Consider the following 22,623-nt stretch of genomic DNA (forward strand, 5'->3'; position numbering starts at 1 on the left):
TGTATAGATGGACGCACCACCGTTTAACCATTCACTTACAGAAGACCTTGTGGGTTGTTTTCCATTTGGGGCTACTACGAATAATGCTGCTATAAACATGGGTGTACAGGTTTTTGTTAAGAACCTAAGTCTTCCTTTCTCTGGGATAAATGCCCAGGAGTACAATTAGTGGGTCGCACAGTGGATGAAATTTTTATAGAAACTGGCAAACTTGTTTCCAGAGTGGCTGAGCACTTTCACGTTCCCATTAGCAATGTGTGAGCAACAGTTTCCCTGCATCCTGGTTCACGTTAATGTAGTTTTCATTGTAGCCGTTTAGCACTATGTTGAAAGAGAGTAGCAAGAGTGAGCACTTTCGCTTTTCCCCATCCTAAGGGAAAAGCATTCAGTCTTTGTCACTAAGTATGATATTAGCTGTGAGATTTTCATAAATGCCCTTAATCAGGTTTTGGAAGTGCCTTTCTACTCCTGATTTGTTGAGAGGAAAAGGAGAATGGATTTTTGTCAAATGCTTTTTCTGTCTTCACTGAGATGATTATGTGGTATTTTTTCTTCATTCTACCAAACTGGAATGAATCTCACTTGGTAATGGTGTGTAATTCATTTTGTGTATTGCTGAATACTATTTGCTAATTCTTTTTAAGAATATTTGCTGTAGTTGGTATTGGTCTGTAGTCTGAGAGATATTGGTCTATAGTTTTATTTGTTTTTATTAACAAGAACAATTTAGTGATTACTCACTATATGCCCGATAAAGTGCTAAACACCTTATCAATACCAGCATAAAACATAAAACATGTTCCTATGAAATGTATTAAACACAAGTATTTTATTTATGTTGTAAATACATATTTATATTTATGACATTTGTATTCATTTTTATAAAATATAAAATTATATTATATAAAACATATATAAATATATTTTAAAAATAAATATAAAATACTATAAATATGAAATATTCTCATTTAATTCACGTGAGAATTAAACATGAGAATAAGAGGAGTACTATTGTATTCTTTTCTTTAGTCTTTTCTTCCCAGAAACAAATGCTCTCTTTTATATTTTCACCTATTTAGAGTGGTATTATTTTTCTAATAAAAATCTCAGAACATTTATCAGGTATATAATTCCTATGTTACATTTTTATGACTGGTAACTCAATAAAATTATACATAACAGTTTGATCCAAGAATTTTCCTAAATAATGACATGATAGTTGTTTTCAGCATCTACACATTATACAGATTTTATTACCCCAGTGAATATAACATGAACCTTTTGGTATTGTTATGCCTCTGTGTCCTGAGTTCTCCTTTGATCCACAGACTCAACTATGATTTAGGATTCTTGTTGTTGTCCTAAATGGTAAATGAAAAACCCAAGGCCTGCAGTAAAAAGGGGCTTGGTCACATGGCTAGCTAATGACAGTTTGGAAGTACAGTTAATTCTTGTGACTGCCCTTCCCCACTCTTTCTACTGTGATCTATGTTGTTCATATTAACTTCGTTGTCCATCCAATCCCACCTATCCTGACATTGTAGAATCTCATGGAGCATGTAGGAACCTTCCTGCTAAAAGGTGATAGAGTGTTAACGTTAGAAGGAGCATTATAGATAATTTAGGCCAAAAGTCAAACGTATAAATAGGGTCATCAAGATCCAAAGAGCTTCAGTGACTTGTTACTGTTACAGAATTATAGATGCCATCATCATCAAACTAGAAGGATCTCTTAAGCCCACCTCTCCAATCTCCACTAAGTCCATCCGTTTGCTCCTGACTAATGGCCAGCCAGTGTCTCTTTAAACAAATTCATCAACAGGTGCCTCATTATTTCTTAGGCTTTTCCATGTTTGGACAATGCTAAGCGTTAGAAAGTTCTGCCTCTGGCCACATACGGATCCCTCCTCTGATGCTCTACTGTTGGCCTCATATCTGCACTCTTCCCTTTTCCACATAAAAGCCATCCGTATAATTGAAAATACCATTCATCCCCTACATTCCTCCTCACCCCCCATCCCCGTTCTCTTGGCCCTGTTTTCAGCTCTTGCACTTCCTGATTTTCCTGGGCAAATATATTGCAGTTAAATATTTTGTGAGCATAAACCAATTAATATTAAGAAGCTATTATCCAGAGATATGATAAATGAGGGCACTTATTATGATACGCAATTATTGCTTACTCATTTATCCGGTAGAACAAGTATTGGTTTCTTGGATTTACTTTTTATGTAGTGACTTGGATGACGAAGAAAACTAGGGAGAGAATATACAATATTCCTAAAGGTAAAAGAAATTCCGAAGTTAATGACTTTATGCACAACAGTAAGTCTTGGAAGTCTAATTCCAACGAGAAAATAAATATTGCCTTATTTATTCTACCCCATTTTGTTCCAAGGGGAATTTAACCCATGACCATTGCCTTTCCTAACCTGCCATTCCAGGAGCTACCATTTTGATTCCTAAACTTTAAAATAGAAAGTAAAATCTTAATTTGGGATAGTTTGTAGGGGAAGAAAACTACAATGCCATTTAAAATATTTGGTTTTACCCTGTTGCTTTGATTTATTTCATTCTCTTTTTTTTATGGTATAGATATTTGGACCAGTGCAGCAAATCATGAAATTTAAATCTTTAGATGAAGTGATCAAGAGAGCAAACAATACTCTTTATGGCTTATCGGCAGGGATCTTTACCAAAGATGTGGATAAAGCCATAACGGTCTCCTCCGTTCTGCAGGCTGGGACAGTGTGGTACGTCAGATCTACATCATATTGCCTTTTCAATGTTAACCGCATTAACATGCTATTTTGAACCTTTTTCTTTCTTTCTTTACTTGTTTGTTCTTATTTTTTTTATAGTTTATTTATTTTTGAGACAGAGAGAGACAGAACATGAGTGGGGGAGGGGCAGAGAGAGAGGGAGACACAGAATCCTAAACAGGCTCCAGGCTCTGAGCTGTCAGCACAGAGCCTGATGCGGGGCTCAAACCCACGAACCGTGAGATCATGACCTGAGCAGAAGCCAGACACGCTCAACCGACTGAGCCACCCAGGCGCCTCTTTACTTGTTTATTTTTGAGGTATTGACATTATATTAGTTTCAGGCATAGGACACAATAATTTGATATTTGTATCCACTCCAGAGTGATCACCACAATGACCTAGCTATCATCAGTCACTGTACAAAATTAAGAAGTTTTTTCTTGTGAGGAGAACTTTTAAGATTTCCTGTCTTGGTAACCTTATCAAATATATAATACAAAGTTATGAACGATAGTTGCCATGTTGTACATTATATCTCCATAACCTATTTATTTTATACCTGGAAGTTTGTACATCTTGACCCCCCTTCAGATATATGTCCCATTCCCAGACCCCTGCCTTTCTGGCAACCACCAGCATCTGTAAGTTTTCTTCTGTTGGTTTGGATTTTTTAAAATTCCACACATAAGTGAAATCTTACAGTATTTGTTCTCTCTTGGATTTATTTTACTTAGTATAATACATTCAAGGTCCATCCATGTTGTCACCAATGGCATGGTCCCCTTTTTTGTAGCTAAGTAGTACTCCATTTTACATATGTGTACATCATCTTTATCCATTCATCCATGGAAAGAGACTTAGGTTGTTTCTCTATCTTGGCTATTGCAAATAATGTTTCAATGAATATAGGGGCACACCTATCTTTTCAAAACTGGTATTTTTATTTTCTTTAGATAAATACCCAGAAGTAAAATTACTGGATCATGTGGTAGTTCTATTTTTAATCTTCTGAGGAACCTCTAGGCTGTTTTCCATAGTGGCTGCACCGATTTAATCCCCACCAACAGTGCAAGAGAGTTCCCTTTTCTTTACATCCTTACCGATACTGTTATTTCTTATCTTTTTCGGAACTAGTCATTCTAACAGGTGTGAGGTAATATCTCAAGTGGTTTTGATTTGCATTTCCTTGATAATTAGCGATGTTGAGCATATTTTCATGTGTCTGTTGTCCATCTATATATCTTCTTTGGAAAAATGTTTATTTAGACCCTCTCTCTGTTTTTTGTTGGACTGTTTTTGAATTGTTTGTTATATGAGTTCCTGATGTATTTTGGATGCCAATCTCTTTTTGAAGTTCCATTCTTAATGTATAGACATGTAACTGATTTTTGTAGAGATTTTTCATGGAGTTTGTAAGGTTTTCTATATATAAAATCATGTCATCTGCAAATAGTGACAGCTTTACTTCTTCCTTTCCTATTTGGATAGTTTTTCTTTCTTTTTGCTGCCTAATCACTCTGGTGAGGACTTCCAATATTATGCTGAATAAAAATGATAAGAGTGGATATCTTTGTCTTGTTCTTGATCTTAAAGGAAAAACGTTCAGTATTTCCCCATTGAGTATGATCTTAGCCATGGGCTTGTCATATATGGCTTGTATCACTTCTCATGATTCAGTCCTGAAAAACTCTCATTTATATTTTTTTGGAATTTATGTATTTCTTCTAAGTAGTCCAATTTATTGGTGTGTAATTCATGGTACTCTCTTATGATCTTTCCTATTTGTGTAGTACTGTTTGTAACGTTTCTTCTTTTATTTCTGATTTTCTTTTTTTAATCTCTTCCTTTTGCTCCTGGTGAGTCTAGCTAAAAGTTTGTCAATTTGGTTTATCTTTTTTTTTCATATTTTTATTTATTTCTAGGAGAGAGAGAGACAGCGTGAGCAGGGGAGGGTCAGAGAGAGAGGGAGACACAGAATCTGAAACAGGCTCCAGGCTCTGAGCTGGCAGTCAGCACAGAGCCCGACGCGGGGCTTGAACCCACGAACCGCGAGATCATGACCTAAGCGAAAGTCGGACGCTTAACCGACTAAGCCACCCAGGCGCCCCTGGTTTATCTTTTTAAAGAACGGCTCTTGGAGCACCTGCATGGTTCAGTTGGTTCAGCACCTGACTCTTAATTTTGGCTCAGGTCGGGATCTCACAGTCCGGAGGCTCGGCACTGAGTGTGGAGGCTGCTTAGGACTCCCTCCCTCGGCCCCTCCCCCACTGTCACACACAGGCTCTCTCTCAAAGTAAATAAATAAAAATCTTAAAAACAAAGAACATTCTCTTCATTTTATGGATCTTTTCTTCTGTCTTTCCGGTCTCTATTTCATTTATTTCCACTATAACCTTTATTATTTCCTTCCTTCTCTAACTTTAGGCTTCAGTTTTCCTTCCTTTTTTTTTTTTTGGTTTCTTTATGTGTAAAGTTAGATTGTTTATGTATGCATCCATGGAAAAAGCTAAGTTCAGGATGATCTTATACTACTGTTTTGGGCTACTCCTCACTTTGAACTTTTTCAGACTTTGGTTTTTTCCTAGAGGCACATGGCCTACTGGACAAGCAGTTGCTGCCTTAAAAACCAAACCAAACCAAAAGCAAACAAAACAATACAAAACAAAATAATAAAAAGCAAAGCAAACAAACAAATTAAGAAAAATACCTACTTTAATGGAAGAACTTCAGAAGGGTACTTTCTGTCTATCTAGCTTCTTAAATTGCTTACCCAAAATATTTTATTGTTTGGCTACTATAGAATAAGTGTTACTAATTTCTAAGTAGTTGGCACTATGCTATACACAAAGGGGATGAAAGTTCTGCTTTAATCAAGTTAATGAAATGCCAGGACAATATTTATTCAATGTCCCTATGTCAGAAAACATTTAATTCTTATATCAGTTTCTTTCTCTAATTTTATCAGAAATGGCTGCAGGTCTTCATTTGGGACAATAAAGTGAGTTTTGAGGAACGTGTCTATTCATTTTTAACTAATTTATACCTATTTTGAGAGAGGTGGGGGGGGCTGGGGGAGAGAAAGAGCACAAGCAGGAAAGGGGCAGAGAGAGAGAGAGGGAGACAGAATCTGAAACAGGCTCCGGGCTTTGAGCTGTCAGCACAGAGCCTGACGCAGGGCTCAAACCCACGGACCATGAGATCATGACCAGAGCTATGGCTCTCAAACTGTTACACTCCTGTCCAGCCCCAATTTCTGGTCAGCTCTGTTGGTAATCGCCACCCTCCCCAAACCGCACTTTGTCCCCTCAGTCTCGTCAATATTCAAAGATTATTTTCTTTCCTGAAAACAAGTAACATCTACTCAGGTTAAAAATCCACTGGACATTGAAAAGTATTTATCTTTAAGAGACAGCCAAGCAGTCCTTGCCTCTCTCTGTAGCTCTGAAACCCTTTTTCTTAGTCAAAGAGAGAGTCACCATTAATTAGTATACTCTATGCTAGGCACTATTCTCCATTCCTTACGTTCATTATCTTGTTCCACTTTACAACAATTGTGTAATTGTTTTGTCAAATTTGTGAGTTAAAAAACCGGAGATTAGTGAAGTTAAGTCATTGATCAAAGCTCATACAATAAATGGCTGCCGAGATACAGACCTATTTCAGGACTCTGAAGTAGTGATTCTCAACTCGGTAGTATATTTGAGTCATCTGGGGAGATTTAAAAATAATAAGCTTATTTGGCATAGGGTGGTGCCCATAAAATCCATCAATTATATCAATCTCTGTGATGGAATCTGGACTTTTATTTAATGCTTTTTATTTAAAGACCATTTGTCAAAACTCCCATGTGATTCGAGTGTGCAACCAGGACTGAGAAATTGCTCAAAAGCCTGATTCTATAATGGGATGCTTTCTTTCAGAGACTTAAAATCAAAAAAAGCCTTCTTAAAAAATATTTTGTATGTTTTATTTATTTCTGGGAGAGAGAGAGACAGCATGAGCAGGGGAGGGTCAGAGAGAGAGGGAGATACAGAATTTGAAGCAGGCTCCAGGCTCTGAGCTAGCTGTTAGCACAGCCCCTGACATGGGGCTCGAATCCACAAACTGTGAGATCATGACCTGAGCCGGAGTCAGACGCTTTGACTGAGTCACCCAGGCATCCCAAGCAAAGCCTTCTTAAATAATCAGTATGGATTCTTTTATTATAATTATATAATTATTTATTTATTACTAATGCATGTATGTATATTATCTTCAGTCACTAAAGCCAGGATGTGTGGGCTTGGAACCTCCCTTATTTATAACAAGAAAGGACTCTAGAAGGAGAGCCAATTGGCCAGGCCAATTATTTTGAACTTGCAGTTTTCTCCATTTACCGAAACTCAAATAGTTTCATTTCCAGTGTAGTCAAAAGGGTAAACTCATTTTCGGCACCTTTTAACAAAGACAAGTTTCAGGTGTTTGACTTTGGGATGCTATATGCCTGCTGGGATCAGGAAGCTTAGGACATCATTCTGTCCCGTGGCATGGAAATCCCCACTCAGGCTTACTCTGCTATCAAAACAGAGGCATATTCTTACTGCTATTTATTCTAGAACATAATTCTAGTTTTGGCATTGTCCCAGACATAGTTTCCACTTGGTGTATTCAAGATAACTATTGAATCCCAGGGTTGCTGGGGTTTTACCCATAATTTCAGAGGAGGGATCTGATTTTGCAGTTTAAAGGGCAATTAAACAAAACTGAGACAAGTTGTCTTTTGAAAGCACACATTTATTTAAGGAACTATGCTCCAGAAGGAGAGACGTGGATAAGAATCTGTAGTCCAATGAGAATATGGAACTCTGGGAATTGGGGTTGTACGTGCTTTACTGAGGAAATATGTGAATATTATTTCAGGATCAAATTGATAACCAGACTTCATGCATAATACAATGTATTTAAAAGTCATATTGTTGTTCTCCTATTATAATAACATCAAAGGAGAGGAAATATTTAAAAAATATTGTTTCTCCTTTAAATAATATATTTTCCCTCTTATATATAATGAGAATCACACAAGTAATTGAATTTTGCTATTGACTCTGGCCACCAGGAAATTGAAACAAATTGTTCATGTCCTGCAAAACTACATTCTAACCTTTCCTTCCTGTCTTGACCTTCTATCATAACATTTTCCTTTAATTCTAATTATTCATGTTTTTGTAATTATGTTTGTTCATACAAGCATCTTTAAACTTTTTATGAAATAGGACAAGGAATAAACAAATTAATCGTGAAATCCAACTCCTGCTAAGGCCTGTTTAAGTAATTTATAAAGCCAATTAATGAAAAAAGTAAACTGAGGAATCTGATACATATTGTAAAAGATAATTGATTCTCGCCTATTATGTACACAACCCTCAAGAGAATTACAAAGGTTATGAATACAGGCAGTAAAGAACACCCACCCAACAAACTCCATTCTCTGGCAAACCATACCCTTTCACCTATGATATGTTGGCTACTCTATTATCATTCAAATAACCACTTCTCAGGGACAGGAGGTGCCCCCAAAATGACTGCCCACACACAGGGCTGTACCATTCTATTTCTTTCTAGGCAGTATATATTCATATACTTATACCTCTGCATTCTAATTTATAGTACTGCTTTTTTAAAAAATAACATTGAGTATGTTACATGGAAATTAACAAGGTTAAGGAGCTTTCTGAATTTCTAAAATTCCAAATGTGGGAGTTATTTCAGAGGGTAAGTATGATCTATTATATATTTTTTTAATATTTAAAATATTTAAAATAATATTTTTTTCCTCAGGGTGAATTGCTATAGTGTGTTATCTGCCCAGTGCCCCTTTGGAGGTTTCAAGATGTCTGGAAACGGAAGAGAATTGTAAGAACCACTTTCTATTAGGATAAATTTTTACCTTGACATAAATGGTTGTCACTCTAGGGAATTAATCTATAGTTGTTATTTGAATTAAAACCTGCCTCTGTGCTTCCCTGGAAATTCCTACTGTCAGCTAGCTTTTAAAAGCTGAACTTAGCCCATGAGTGGAAAAAGTGATGGCCAAAGAGAGATACAACATATGAAGCTCCTACTATTCATAAGGGACCATGCTAAGCACTTTACATTGGTTATTGAAATCTTGCCAACCTTTACACTTTCTTCCTGTATATAAGAATGTAATCTATCTGGGCAACATTTCCAAAAAGGAGGCAGAAACTACAGATTGGTGACTGTAAGAAGTGTGAATATATAAGAATATTCCAGTCATTCAAATATACCTCTTAAATAAGTCAATCATGTGCCTTTATCTCAAAAACCTTTTCAGTGTAAGAAGAGTGATTCTCATTTGTTGAAATATTTTTGATGTGGAATCTAAACTTTTAAATTACTTCAGTAATTTTTTTGTACCAAAACATAAGCTGAAAGGGAAATTTGACTAAGGAAAACATGTTTTACAGTCATGACTATGCTCAGAGTATGTATACAAAATAATTTACAAGCCTTTAGTTGCTTTTGCAACCTGGGTATATAGACTTTTTATAATGTGCATATACACATGTATACACAGAAACAAATGACAATATGTTTCGTTAATTTTCTCCAATTTTAACCGTTTTATTTCTTGTATTTATCAACACATTTTAGAAGTCATGGGGCAAAAAGACACATCATATACAAACCTTATGGAATCAAACATGGTTAAAACTGTTCATTCTGTAAATAGCAAGTACGGATGAGTCTCAGTTTCTAAAGGTCATGAATGCATTAAATTGCCATCTTCTTTGTCATTTAAATAAATCGGCAAAATTACAATGAAGCAATCATCTCTGGGGAGCCAGTAAAAAAGAAGGCTGATAGAATGATCTATCCTCCTTCTAAATAGATGTTTATTAAGTATTTGCCTAGAAGCCCCAGAAACGTGATACATCTCCCATCCTCCATATCATTGAGAAATATGTCAAAGATAACTAGTGCAAAATAACCTATACACACTATGAAGTAAATAGCCATAGACTGTGAGTTCTTAAGTCATGAGGTAGAAAAGTAGATAAAATGCAGAGGGCATGGCACTGAAGGACAGAACATCTGGGCACCAGCAGAATATAACATTCGAGGCATTGCTCTATCTCTCGCCATTTTCCTCTGTCAGGTAAGATCAGCAATTGTGGGTGGGGACAGGAGGGGGAGAATAATAATGTACAAGGTCTACAAGCTCTTGGCCCTCCTTCAGATTCTATAGTATTAACCCCTGTGAGAACTCAGTGGATAAGAACACAGTTGACAGAGTAAGAGATGACCCCACCGAGAACACAGGGCTTGATCTAGGGGGTGAAACAAATGAAGGATGTCAGTAAGCAGGGAAGAGAGCATTCTTGAACACAATGTTACACATGGCACGTGGAGAGGTTCGTGAACTTGGATGGCTGGGGAGGATTTATGGAGATGGATAGCATGATCTCAGAGTTAAATAGGATACAGATTAAGAAGTCTTGTATCCAAGCAAATTGGCTTACATTTCATTAGTAGAGCAGTGAAAAGCCATGGGCACCTGTAGAATGTTGTTGGGAAGGCGGGATGGCAAAATATCAACCTAGAAAAGGAGCACGGAATAGTAGAGGAAGCTTAATTGGCCACTAAAGGACCTGGACTTGAATCCCAACTCCACCTCCTGCTGGCCACGCAGCCCATTTCAGGTTGTCCAACTTTGGAGCCCCCATTTCCTCCTATTTAAAATGGCAGAGTTAGCAAGCCTCTTAAGATAGTTGTTTGAGCATGAAATGACACATCACATGCCCCTCGCCCAGTGTTCTGTCACAAGGTGGGGACTCAGCAAAAGTTCTTCTTTTCCCTGGTTTCTTTTCTTTACGATATTCTTTATTAGAGTCCCTTGGCAGAACTACTTTGTACAAAAAGCTGTAACAAAGTTTAGATTATTCTGAAGGACAGAGTTCATTGCCGGCACAGCTACCTAAGGCATTTTCCTAGGAATGCCGAAGATAAAACAATCAAAAGGGACAAAATAACTAATAATGACCAAACATGTCAATTTTGTTGAATACGGTTTGGTCCACCTTTAAGGTTGAGGCATACAGAAATCAAATAAGAGAGGGAATGGAGAACAAGAATCAAAAGTCAGTAATTTCTTAAAATTCTGGGAAATGACTATAGGTAATTCTCCTCTATATCTATATAAATATAAAGAAAAGAACCTGTAATTTTTTCCTTCAAAAATTCCAGCAGAGGATGCTGTTAATTTCTACCTGAAACCAAATTTGGTGAACTTAATAAACAAGCCATTTGCTACAAGATGTTTGAAGAGAATTACTGAAGCAATAACCTCACATGACTCCCAAGAGCTCAGTTACAATTTATCCTCAAAGCTAGAAAGGTATAATTGATCAGTTGGAAACAGAGTCCTCATAGAGCCAAAAACGGTGGTACACCGCCCTCAATGGGGTAGTGATACTAAGCGCCCAAACCAGGGTGTTGGTCTCAGATCATGGTGCTGGTGCTGGGATGGGTCAATAGGTAGAAATTCCTTCCTGTGTGTAATTGTACCTAATTTTCGCTTCAGTTAACATAAGGCACCTGAGACTTTACTAGTATATCATTGCACACTCAATTGGTTCTCAGCATCTCACAAACTATTTCTCTCCTCCTGTCCCTGGCAGAAAAGGGGAGCATGAAATTGTTGTGAACTACTGGACTTACAAGCAAAGCGCACAGAAATATTTTTTGTTTGATTACATGCACCAAGTCAGTCTAACAAGCATCACCTCTGTGCCGACTTAGGTAGTGCCAGGCTCAGTACAGGGTACAGAGTGGAAAAAAATTAGATGTAACTTATTTACTAGTACCTTATTACTGCAGTGTGGACCCTGGGGGCGAAGCAAGGTTATCATGTGGAAGTTTGTTGGAAATACTACTACTGAAACAGAATCAGCATTTTAATAAGGTCCCAGGTGATTGGTACATTGAGGATTTTAGCACGAAACTGGTAACTGGTAGACGACAAGATAATGAGAAATGCAAACAGATGTTTTTGTGTTATATTACAGACAGGAATGTCTACGCTTTGGAATGCTCAGGAGTGGGACTTAGTTCAACCTGAGTGTGACAGTAATCACACTTAGTACTCTCCTGCCAGTTTCAAGTGTCTCTGTAACCCAAAATACAATGGAAAGCCTATTGGCAAAAATCATGAGTTAATTTATCAAACTTTGTGAGATAAAATACTTACTAAAATATTATCCCTTAATGGGTTTCAGACAACTAAGGCTAAGCCCTTTAATTACTCTGAAGAACATGTTCGTTGAAGCTTTTAGAAGGTATTTTTGGAAGCTTAATTGCCCAAGAAAATAATCAGTGTAAGAAGATTAGGTTACTCAGGAGAAAAAGATGGCTTCTACTTACCTGTCTACCTCACCAGAAGGGAGGGGTAGGGAAGGATCAAGATCATTTTCTTCTGCAAGCCTGCATGTGCCTGAGTGTTATCATTTTAAGAGTGTTCCTATGTGCATGCAATTTAATCCTCTCATCAAAACACAGAGAAAAAATGAAGCTCAATGCTTTTCATTATTTCTTCAACAGAGGGTAAATCACAGTATCCAAAATGGGTAGGAGCTCTCAATAAACCCAGTAACAGGATACTAGGATCCTAACTGATTGACTCAGGTTAATTCTTGATCGTTTGAGTTGGATTTAAGAGTTATATAAGCAAATGACAGTGGTTGTCTGAATAGAAAGACCCCAAACCCACAAGCAGCCCAAAGGTCTGAAACTGGGCCAATGAACCTTCTCTTCCCTCCCTTCGAAATGAAAGAAACAAAGAAACAAAAAAGAAAAAAGAAGAAAAAGGAAGAGGAAAACAAACTGTAACAATAAAAGTTGGGATTTATTATGTCCTCCCAAAATTCAAGAGATACTGTCAATACTACAGCTACAAAATATTTTGTTTCAAACCATCTCTGGGCACCTTAGAATGAAACCAGAAGCCCAGCCATTTTTCGGCCCCTCATCTCTTCTAGGCCAATCACACACAGTAAAAAGGCTAAGCTAAGCTCTACTTGAATTGAGTTTTACTCCACTACTCAAGTGATTATATATTACTACTTCTTCTCTTGTACTAATATGTCTTGTTTATTTGAACCTAAATTAGAGATGATAAAATTCTTCTTGTACTGAACTGTCTTTTTTTGGTGTGGTGAGCTTATTTATAGTCAAATAGAACACTGTCAAAATTGGACAGTTTCTGTGAAAACCAACAGAATGTACATGGTCATTTAAAATGCAGAACAAAAAAATTTTTTAAAGGTGCCCCACAAGAGGATTTATGTGAGACCAGATAACTTATGGTTGGCTGGCCACTGTTTAAATGCTTCTGTACACAGAAAATATTTTCCATTGTCCCAAACCAGATAAGCAAGAACAAATTTGTACCAAATCACTGACTGTAATACAACTGTACGGCTGTGCTAAATTCTGTGGATTTTTTCCCGCTGTCTAGGGGAGAATATGGTCTCCACGAATACACAGAGGTCAAGACGGTCACAATGAAAATTTCTCAGAAGAACTCATAAAGAAACGAGAGTGGGGCGAAGAATCCTCAATGGATAAGCATCTCCTCCAGTCGCCAGTATATCGTAGTGGGTTTTAAATATAACACTGTTCTTTCCTTGATTTTTTTTAAACATAGCTAATCACAATAGCATTAAAATTACACATAGAAAACTTGACATGTAGCTTATTCTGAAAGAATCCTTTTTCTGCTGATATGTGACCCCCAAGTCCTGTCTGGAATAAAAAAGATGGAGTTGATGCAAGACCTCTCTAACCTCTGTGATAGTGACGTGCTTCTTTTTGTAGCTACTTGTCCAGAATAACCGTGGTATAGAAGAGGACCCGTTGTCATGTAGCATCTTTCTCTAATGACCCCTTCACGTCCTCAGCACACCCTTGAACTACAGAGTAGATGTGTTCTGCTCCCAGTAGTTTTGACGTCACTGGAGTTTGTTGAAATGTTTCCTAGAATGTCATGTCTGTTGGCCAAGTGATGTAATGCTTGAAATGCTTAGCTGTAATCTAAACGTAAAGCTTAATAAAGGCAACCTTGCATGAGCTCTGTCAAGTTTGTGTTTTTTAAGTTGAAGTTCAGGTTATGGTGATTTACCCTCCCTGTCTTTCAAAATCAATGCTAAATGGGGCATAAAAATGTGTTTAAGAATAAAAGTCAAACTCACTCATTCTCAAATAGGTAAAGAAACAGATTTTCTATTCCAGAGGAATTCTTGAAATCAATAGTAAACATTTAAAGTAAGTGGCTTCAGGGGCGCCTGGGTGGCTTAGTCGGTTAAGCTTCCGACTTTCGCTTAGGTCATGATCTCGCGGTTCGTGGGTTCGAGCCCCGCGTCGGGCTCTGTGCTGACTGCCAGCTCGGAGCCTGGAGCCTGTTTCAGAGTCTGTGACTCTTTCTCTCTCTGACCCTCTCCTGCTCATGCTGTCTCTCTCTCTCTCTCTCTCCTAGAAATAAATAAAAAATATTAAAAAATTAAAAAAAAATAAAGTAAGTGGCTTCAGTCTTCAGCAAACGTTTATTGAGTTTGTTTATTGAGTTCTGGGCGCTACATTAGGTATTTTTTTTTAAATACAGGTGAATAGTGGATGCTCCGTTACCTCAAAATGCTTTGATTTAATGGAGAACAAAAACACCATATACCAGAAAAAAAAATTTTAATAATGGGGAATGAGAATCAAGGAAACTGAAGAGCATGGTAATAATGCACCAATGGGGTAGAGATGGCCTTTAACTGAGGGAACTGGGAAGGACCTCATGGAAGAAATTTAACAGGATATGAACTTTAATAATGAGCAGATTTCCCTCCTACACTGTTGGTGGGAATGTAAACTGGTGTAGCTCCTTTGGAAAACAGTGTGGAGGTTCCTAAGGAAACTAACAATAGAACTCCCCTAGGACCCAGNAAAAGTTTCAAGCAAAATAAAAAAAAATAATGAGCAGATTTGCAGTGAATAAAGAGGAAAGCGTCTCCATATCATACTCTCTCTCAGGACATATTCCATTGGAAAAAAACTGGAAAAATTCTATACCATATTTTCCTCTCTTGGAGTTTCAAATTGCACGTTGCTATATTCTAGGTCCTCAGAAGTTCCAGCACCTGCTCGGTTTTGTTTAATATATATTTTCTTCTAAATTTATTTAACCGTAGACCTTACCTTTCTCCTACCCCTTCTTCTATCAGTTAATACTGATTAACCTTAAGGAATTCACTTTGGGGGAAGCTGTTCTACACAACAAATTATCACTGAGTGTTCTGAAGAGAGAGCTCGAGACCAAGGAGGAGCAGCTGGAATAATGAATGTCCTCAGTGCAAACTAACATATTTATGCCCTCACACAAGGAACTTCTGCCTGGGCTCCCAGGTAGAAAGTAAAAACAAGTGAATATTTTGTGTGTATATATATTCTAAAAGGCTCTTAGTTCATTCAGCAACCTAAAATGTAAGCCTAGTAATGTTTAGATTAACATTTTTTTTCAGATTCAGATTTTATAAAAATAATTACCATCTTGCATTAGCAGATACCTCAGTAACACTATTGTTAGGACATGTAACAGCTGCTACGATGTGTGGACAAATGCAATTCTTTGGATTCTCAGACTTGAAATAATCCCAACTCCAGCTGCAAGAATTTCTCAAAATTCTGTGGGCCTATAAGATTTGTAATCTGGACTATCTTGTAAGATTTGGGACCTAATTATGACTTGAAATCCGGAGGACTCAGAGACTCAGGGAGAACTGTTTGGACATTGAGAAGAAAAAATATCCACATGCAGAGGGGAATTGCATTTCCCCAAAAACCAGACAGTGTCTACATTTTTAAAAGATGTGTTTAAAACTATGCATAAATAAATTAATAGGCAGACAAGTTAATATTATAATGGCAACCCCCCAGAACATTTTAAAATGTAAAACAAAGAGGGCTGAGCCCAGAACAAGATAAAAGCCAGAAGCAAGTTTAAATATTTGAAAATTAAATCTTCATCGTATAAATAAGACATTACAGGATTAAACAGAAAATATCTGTTTTATATTGGCTTGCCCTGAACCTCTAGACACTATTTGTATTTCTCTTCTTCCAGTTTATAAAGCTATGCTGGCAATAATTCTTAAAACCTTGAAAAGTTAAAAGCTATTGTATTAGCCTATGAGCTACAGAAAATATAAGGAATTTTATCATGAAGAATTCTGTTCTGTGATCATTCATGTGATATCTTTGTCCCCATTATCCACGTGGTAGAAAGTGTTTTCTGCTCCAGGAATGCCAAGCGAAGTCACTAAGTGACTAACAGTTCAGGTAGAGACAATGTCAGTGATCAGATACAGATTCTCAAATGTCCGAGTGTCTTCCTACCTCCTTTCCTCCCCACCGCCCCACCCATTTTTTTAGGATCGATGTTTCTGGATTTCTTTGTATCCGAGGGGAAATAAGGGGAAAACATTTTTCTTAAAATTTTTGGTGGCAAGGGGCGCCTGGGTGGCTCAGTCTGTTAAGCGTCCGACTTCGGCTCAGGTCATGATCTCGCGGTTGGTGGATTCGAGCCCCGCCTCGGGCTCTGTGCTGACAGCTCAGAGCCTGGAGCCTGCTTCTGATTCTGTGTCTCCCTCTCTCTCTGACCCTCCCCTGCTCACACTGTCTCTCTCTCAAAAATAAATAAAAACATTAAAAAAAAATTTTTTTTTGGTGGCCAATTGAAAATAGAGCTAAGTAAAAGTAGGAAATGTTAACCATTTCCTCACATACTTGGAGACAGTGATGACCCCTTTCTCTGGGTAATGCATGGTTTTTTTGAGTTTCAATTCACTTGGACCTTTAGAAGTGCACACATACCATCCACTGAAAGCTTTTTTTCCTATTTCTTTTCCTCCTTCCTTCCTTCTTTCTTTTTCTTCCTTCCTTCCTTCCTTCCTTCCTTCCTTCTTTCCTTCCTTCCTTCCTTCTTTCCTTCCTTCCTTCCTTCTTTCCTTCCTTCCTTCCTTCTTTCCTTCCTTCCTTCCTTCTTTCCTTCCTTCCTTCCTTCTTTCCTTCCTTCCTTCCTTCTTTCCTTCCTTCCTTCCTTCTTTCCTTCCTTCCTTCCTTCCTTTCTCTTTCTCTCTCTTTTTCTTTCTTTCTTTCTTTCTTTCTTCCTTTCTTTCCTTCTTTCCTTTTCTTTCTTTCTTTCTTTCTTTCTTTCTTTCTTTCTTTCTTTCTTTTCTTTCTTTCTCTCCTTTCTTTCTTTTCTTTCTTTCTAATATATCAAATAACCAGGCTATATTTTCACATGAAGCACAAGTTCCCAATTGGAATTTCACTTTTTAATTTATCTTGGGATTTAAAAAAGTTTTATTTTATATATTTTCTGGAGATGCATTTGAGTCTTATCATTTTGATGATAACAGAGTATGTTGAATTGGAGATGATGGTTATTCTCCCTCGATATCAAAATGCAGTGACTGCCAGAAAGGCAAGGAAGTTTATTCTTACAGCATGCTGGGACTGTGGTATTCTGAAAGATACTATCCTGAGTTATGACACAAATGAGAGAGAAATAGCTCAATTATCACTCTGACATTCTGTGGAAAGGTAAAGATGGCCACAGACTTTTAGTAGGGCTTAAGATTGCCCCTACAGAACGGGGTGTCTGTATGGCTCAGTCAATTAAGAGTCTGAGTCTTGATCTCAGCTCAGGTCATGATCTCACAGTTCATGAGTTCAAGCTCCACACTGATAATGCAGAGAGCCTTCTTGGGATTCTCTCTCCTTTCTCTCTCTCCCCTCCCCAACTTGCTCTCTGTCACAAAATAAATAAACTTAAAAAAAAAAAGATTGCTCTACATTATGTTTCTAAATGGGTCCTTGGACTCTGAGCGGTGGGTTTATCCCAGGGAAAAATAGTCATGTCTGTAAACACTTAGAATAATTCCAAAATCCCTAGAAAGTCAACTTTCTTGCCAAATGAAATATCTATGGCAAAGGTATAGCAATGCTTTTCACATGTTTGTCTTAGTGCCAGGTGCTCCCTAGTTACACAAGCATTTTGTTTTATTTAAAAAAAAAAAAAAAAAAAGGACATCTCTGGGGGCACCTGGGTGGTGCAGTTGGTTTAGCTTTGGACTCTTGATTTTGGCTCAGGTCATGATCTCACAGTTCATGAGTTTGAGCCCCACATCAGGTTCTGTACCATCAGTGCTTGGGTTTCTGTCTCTCCTACTCTCTGCCTCTTGCACTGCTTGTGCTCTCTCCCTTTCAGAATAAATAAATTTTTTAAAAAATGTTTTTAAAATTGCGCATCGCTGAATTTTATAGAAATGTTCATAGGAGGCTGATATGGTGTTATCTGGGAGTGGATTTCACCAGATTTTAAAAGTTTAGTTTGTTTGTTGTCAAGTCACTTATTTAAAGATTCATCAAGCTTAGGGGCACCTCAGTGGCTCAGTTGGTTAAGCATCTGACTCTTGGTTTCAGCTCAGGTTATGATCTCGCAGTTCATGGGTTCGAGCCCCATAGCGAGTTTCATGCTGACAGCGCAGAACCTGCTTGATATTCTCTCTCTCTCTCTCTCTCCTCTTTGCCCCCCACCACTTGCTTGTCTCTCAAAGTAAATAAATAAAACTTAAAAAAATAAAGATTTATCAAGCCTAGAAAAATATTACCAAATACAAAAACACAAAACTGTTTCCTTCAACTTTTTATTTTAAAATAACTACTTTTGAGGGGAGCCTGGGTGCTCAGTCAGTTGAGCATCCGACTTTGGCTCAGGTCATGGTCTTGCAGTTCATGGGTTCAAGCCCCGCATCGGGCTCTGTGCTGACAGCTCAGAGCCTGGAGCCTGCTTTGGATTCTGTATCTCCCTCTCTCCCTGACCCTCCCCTGCTCACGTTGCCTCTCTCTCTCTCTCTCTCTCTCAGAAATAAATAAAACATTAAAAAATTTTTAATAAATAAAATAACTTCACTTTTGGAAGTGTTGCTATAGCAGTGCAAGGAACTCTCATATATTTTTTATTCACTAATTTATAATATTTCCCCTCATCCACTTTATCATTCCTGTTCTCTAGACAGATCCACTTTTTTCTTGAGAGAAGCTCTGGAGAATAACTCTTGGATATTATGTCCTTTTACCCCAAAATGCTTCAATATCTTTTTCTAAGAATAAGCTCATTCACAAAAGCCACAGAGTAATTACCTAATTCAGGAAATCTGACATTGACAAAATATTAGTATCCAATATACAATTCCACATACTATTTTCTCAAGTTGTCCCTGTTGTCCTGGATGGCATTTTTTTCTGTCTATGACCCAACACTTGATCCAGGATCATGAATTGCATTTCATTTGCATGATTTTCTTTGTCTTACTATTCCTTACTAACGGCAGTGTAACACCTAATATTCAGCCAGGTTGGTTAATGTCTGGGCCTAGAGAGAAACCTAGGAAACACAAAACTCACAGAGTTAGTTAAATTAATAAGAGTCAGAAAAGGGAATTAAATAACTTTAAAGAATTAATACTTCATTTCAAGATTGATTATCATCCTTCATGATAAAACTGATAAGGATTCTGTACATATAGGTTGAAAAATGTTTCCTCCCTTGGACAATTTTGATGAAAGGTTATGTGTTCCCTTGAAGACATTAGTGCCTACTTCTTATGTGCATTATTGCACTACTGCCCCCTTTCATTTCAGTCCCTAGATTATTTGAATATTTCCCCATAATAACAGGTTGTCTACATTCTGATGACATCTAGGGAGGTACCTTAATTATAATTATCAATTATTAAGCCTTTCTCATTTAGCTGTCATTCAAAAGGTAATGGTGGCTGTTGATATTTGGGAAGCAATATAATATTGGGCTCTTGGAGTCCAGCAATCTGGTTTCGAATCCTGTTCAGCACCCTCTGGCCTTGGGATTTGGGACAAAATAACCAACCGTTCAACATTTTAGTTTTTTGCTTTTTTTTTTTTTAATCTGTAATAAGGAATTAATACTGCACTTATCTAACTAGGCTATCCTATTAAAAGAAATAATGTTTGTAAAATGCTTAGTAAGCTTCCTAGTGTATAACAAATATTCAATACATGCATGCTATTGATCTACTGATGAAGATTCTGGATTTAATAATAACAATATCAACAAAGATAATAAAGTTTCTTTAGATACTAAAGAAAGTATCTTTCTCTGACTTTGTATCTTCTGTAAGTTCTTTCTCTGTCTTTCTGTGTCCTAGCTCTTAGGCTACCCTCGGTTAGGGCCCTATAATTATGATTTGCCCATCTGTTCCCACCACCTTCTTTAAAAAAATCATTCCTTTAGACACAGGTGAAAATTCATTATCAAAGAAAGAACAGGGTGGAGGAAAATGTGAGCCAAAAACTTGGCTTACAATTGAAGTTAGAAACTTAAATACATTTAATACCAAAGTGGGGCTAGTTCTAATTAAATGAACCCAACTGCCTTTCACCCCTGAGTTGCCAGTCATGATTAATCCGTAAACTAATAGTCAGGGACAGCGGGACTAAGAGAACAACAAACTGAAGAGGCTGGTTTGAAACGCAGCACAGGAGCCCACAATGACATTGGTCACCGGGTGATTGATTGAGAAACTCGGCCCGCATGAATTCAATGAGGATTAGTGGACTTAAAAGCACACGGCTTTGCATTTGTGTTCAATGTTCAGTCACCTCGCATTCATGCAACCACAAAATGTCAGAGCTAGAAAAGAACTTAGCGTTCTTCTAACCCAATAGCTTCATTTCACAGAGGCATGCAGAAATCAAATGATGCTTGAAGCATCACTAAATTATCAGTGGCAGGGTTTGGCTAATACCCCCTATATTCTAACTGCTCGTTCTATGCCAATGCCTATGTCCCATGTGGCATTGTAGATGCTTACACTGATACTTGATTAAATATGTAACATGCAGTGTTGTATTTTATTATTTTTATTCCTTTTGTCTAAAAAAAAAGTAATGTAACATTCACTGCTGCATTTTGTTTGCATGTATTTTACTTTTGGAATTTACTCCTTTTGTCTAAAAAAGGAAAAACTTCAGGGTATAGTTGTTGTTTTTTTTAAATAAGACTTCAACCACTTACAAAGCAGAGTGTCCTGATAGAGTGACGGAAATTAAAATCCATTAAACGTGCTAACTCAACTCAACTTATCAGAACTCTACTGTGTACAAAATATTGTGTGTTGCAAAAGAAGGGATGAGTATTAAGTCCTTGTCCTGTGCAAACCCAATTTTAGGTGACTTAGAGAGGTTACCTTTCTATAAAAATGGAAGATCCTGCTCATACAGTGTTAGTAGAGGAGATGAAAAATATACACAAAATCATGGAAAGAAAAGGTCAAATGTATGAAGTAAGATAAGATGGAGAGCAACAAAATGTGGAATTGTTTGGAGGAAGGAAAATGGTCCATTTCTTGAGTGACTGTCACAAAGTAGGCAGCACATGGCTCAGCCTGACATAGAACAATAGGACCTCAACACAAGCAACTAAAGCAGGGAGAATGTTCTATACTGAAAATGAAAAGTAATCATGGAAAAGCCCCACTTTACATGGTGAACAGTGAACGTATATGGCCCTGTTTGGTGGAGAAGTAAGGCTGGACATGCAATGTGGGTCAAGATCATGGAAAACTTGAATTCCAAGTTAAGCCTGTAAAAATTTAACAAAGAGAACTCTTAAAATGAACAGCGAATACATTATGACAGGATTTTTCTTTCTTATAATTGGATTTTTCAATTACGCTCTTATTTTTTTAATAATTGTAGATTCACGTGTAGTTGTAAAAAATAATAAAAAGAGATTCAAGGGCACCTGGGTGGCTCAGTCAGTTGAGCATCCGACTTCAGCTCAGGTCATGATCTCACCGTTTGTGGGTTCGAGCCCCGCATTGGGTTCACTGCTGTCAGGGCAGAGCCTGCTTCAGATCCTCTGTCTCCTCTCTCTCTGCCCCTCCCCTGCTTATGCTCTCTCCCTCTCTCTCTGAAAAGTAAGTAGACATTTTAAAAAATGGAGGTCCCATGTGCCCTTTATCCAGTTTCCCCCAAAGGTAACATCTTGTAAAACTGTAGTATAATATCACAACCAGAGTGTTGGTGTTATTGCAGACCAGATACAGAACCTCTCCATCATCACATGGGACCCTCATGTTGCTCGTTGATTGTCATACCCTGTCTCTGCCACCTTGCTCCTGCTTTAACTCCTGGCCATCTGTCCTCTATTTTTACAATTTTGTCATTTCATGAATCACACGGTATATAACATGTTTTCCTCAGCATAATTCTATGGAGATCCATCCATGTTATTGTGTGTGATAAATTATGATATATGGCTGCTTTTTACCACTTTTTTTTTAAAAGTTTATTTACTTATTTTGAGAGAGGTTGAGGGACAGAGAGAAAGAGAGACAGTCCCAAGTAGGCTCCACACCCACCACTCAATCTCACGATGGGGAGATCATGACCTGAGCCGAAATCAAGAGTTGGAGGCTCAACTGACTGAGCCACGCAGGCACCTCTGCATTTTACTACTTGTAACTGGAAGCATCTTGCCAGATCCTAAGACAGATATCTTCAGAGAGAGGTTCACCATTTTTTCTTTCATAACTTCTGAATAGAGTGGAATTGTCTTATCATGTTACATCCAAGAATGAGTATAGGATAACAATGAAAGGGTGGGTAAATAGGAGGAGTGTCTGTTGGCAGAAACAGAGAATGTTCAATTTCCTTACTTCTGGAAAGTGCAACTGAATCTCCTCTGAAGTTCTGAGTTAGATTTAAGAAA

The 22,623-nt window shown here is 37.6% G+C and overlaps 1 protein-coding gene across 1 annotated transcript in view; it reads left to right on the top strand.

The window, feature by feature from the left end:
• ALDH1A1 (aldehyde dehydrogenase 1 family member A1) overlaps nucleotides 1-13,892 on the top strand; it is a 55,290-nt gene extending 41,398 nt beyond the window's left edge. The window contains exons 11-13 of the mRNA XM_077759381.1: nucleotides 2,596-2,753; nucleotides 8,583-8,657; nucleotides 13,282-13,892. Of these exons, the coding sequence (XP_077615507.1) occupies nucleotides 2,596-2,753; nucleotides 8,583-8,657; nucleotides 13,282-13,354 (306 nt within the window). The 3' untranslated portion in view covers nucleotides 13,355-13,892. The remainder of the gene's footprint in view (nucleotides 1-2,595; nucleotides 2,754-8,582; nucleotides 8,658-13,281) is intronic.
• Nucleotides 13,893-22,623: the final 8,731 nt, after the last annotated feature.

Source organism: Crocuta crocuta, unplaced genomic scaffold (genome assembly GCF_008692635.1).
Source record: "Crocuta crocuta isolate KB4526 unplaced genomic scaffold, BGI_CrCroc_1.0 scaffold41, whole genome shotgun sequence".
Lineage (NCBI taxonomy): Eukaryota > Metazoa > Chordata > Mammalia > Carnivora > Hyaenidae > Crocuta > Crocuta crocuta.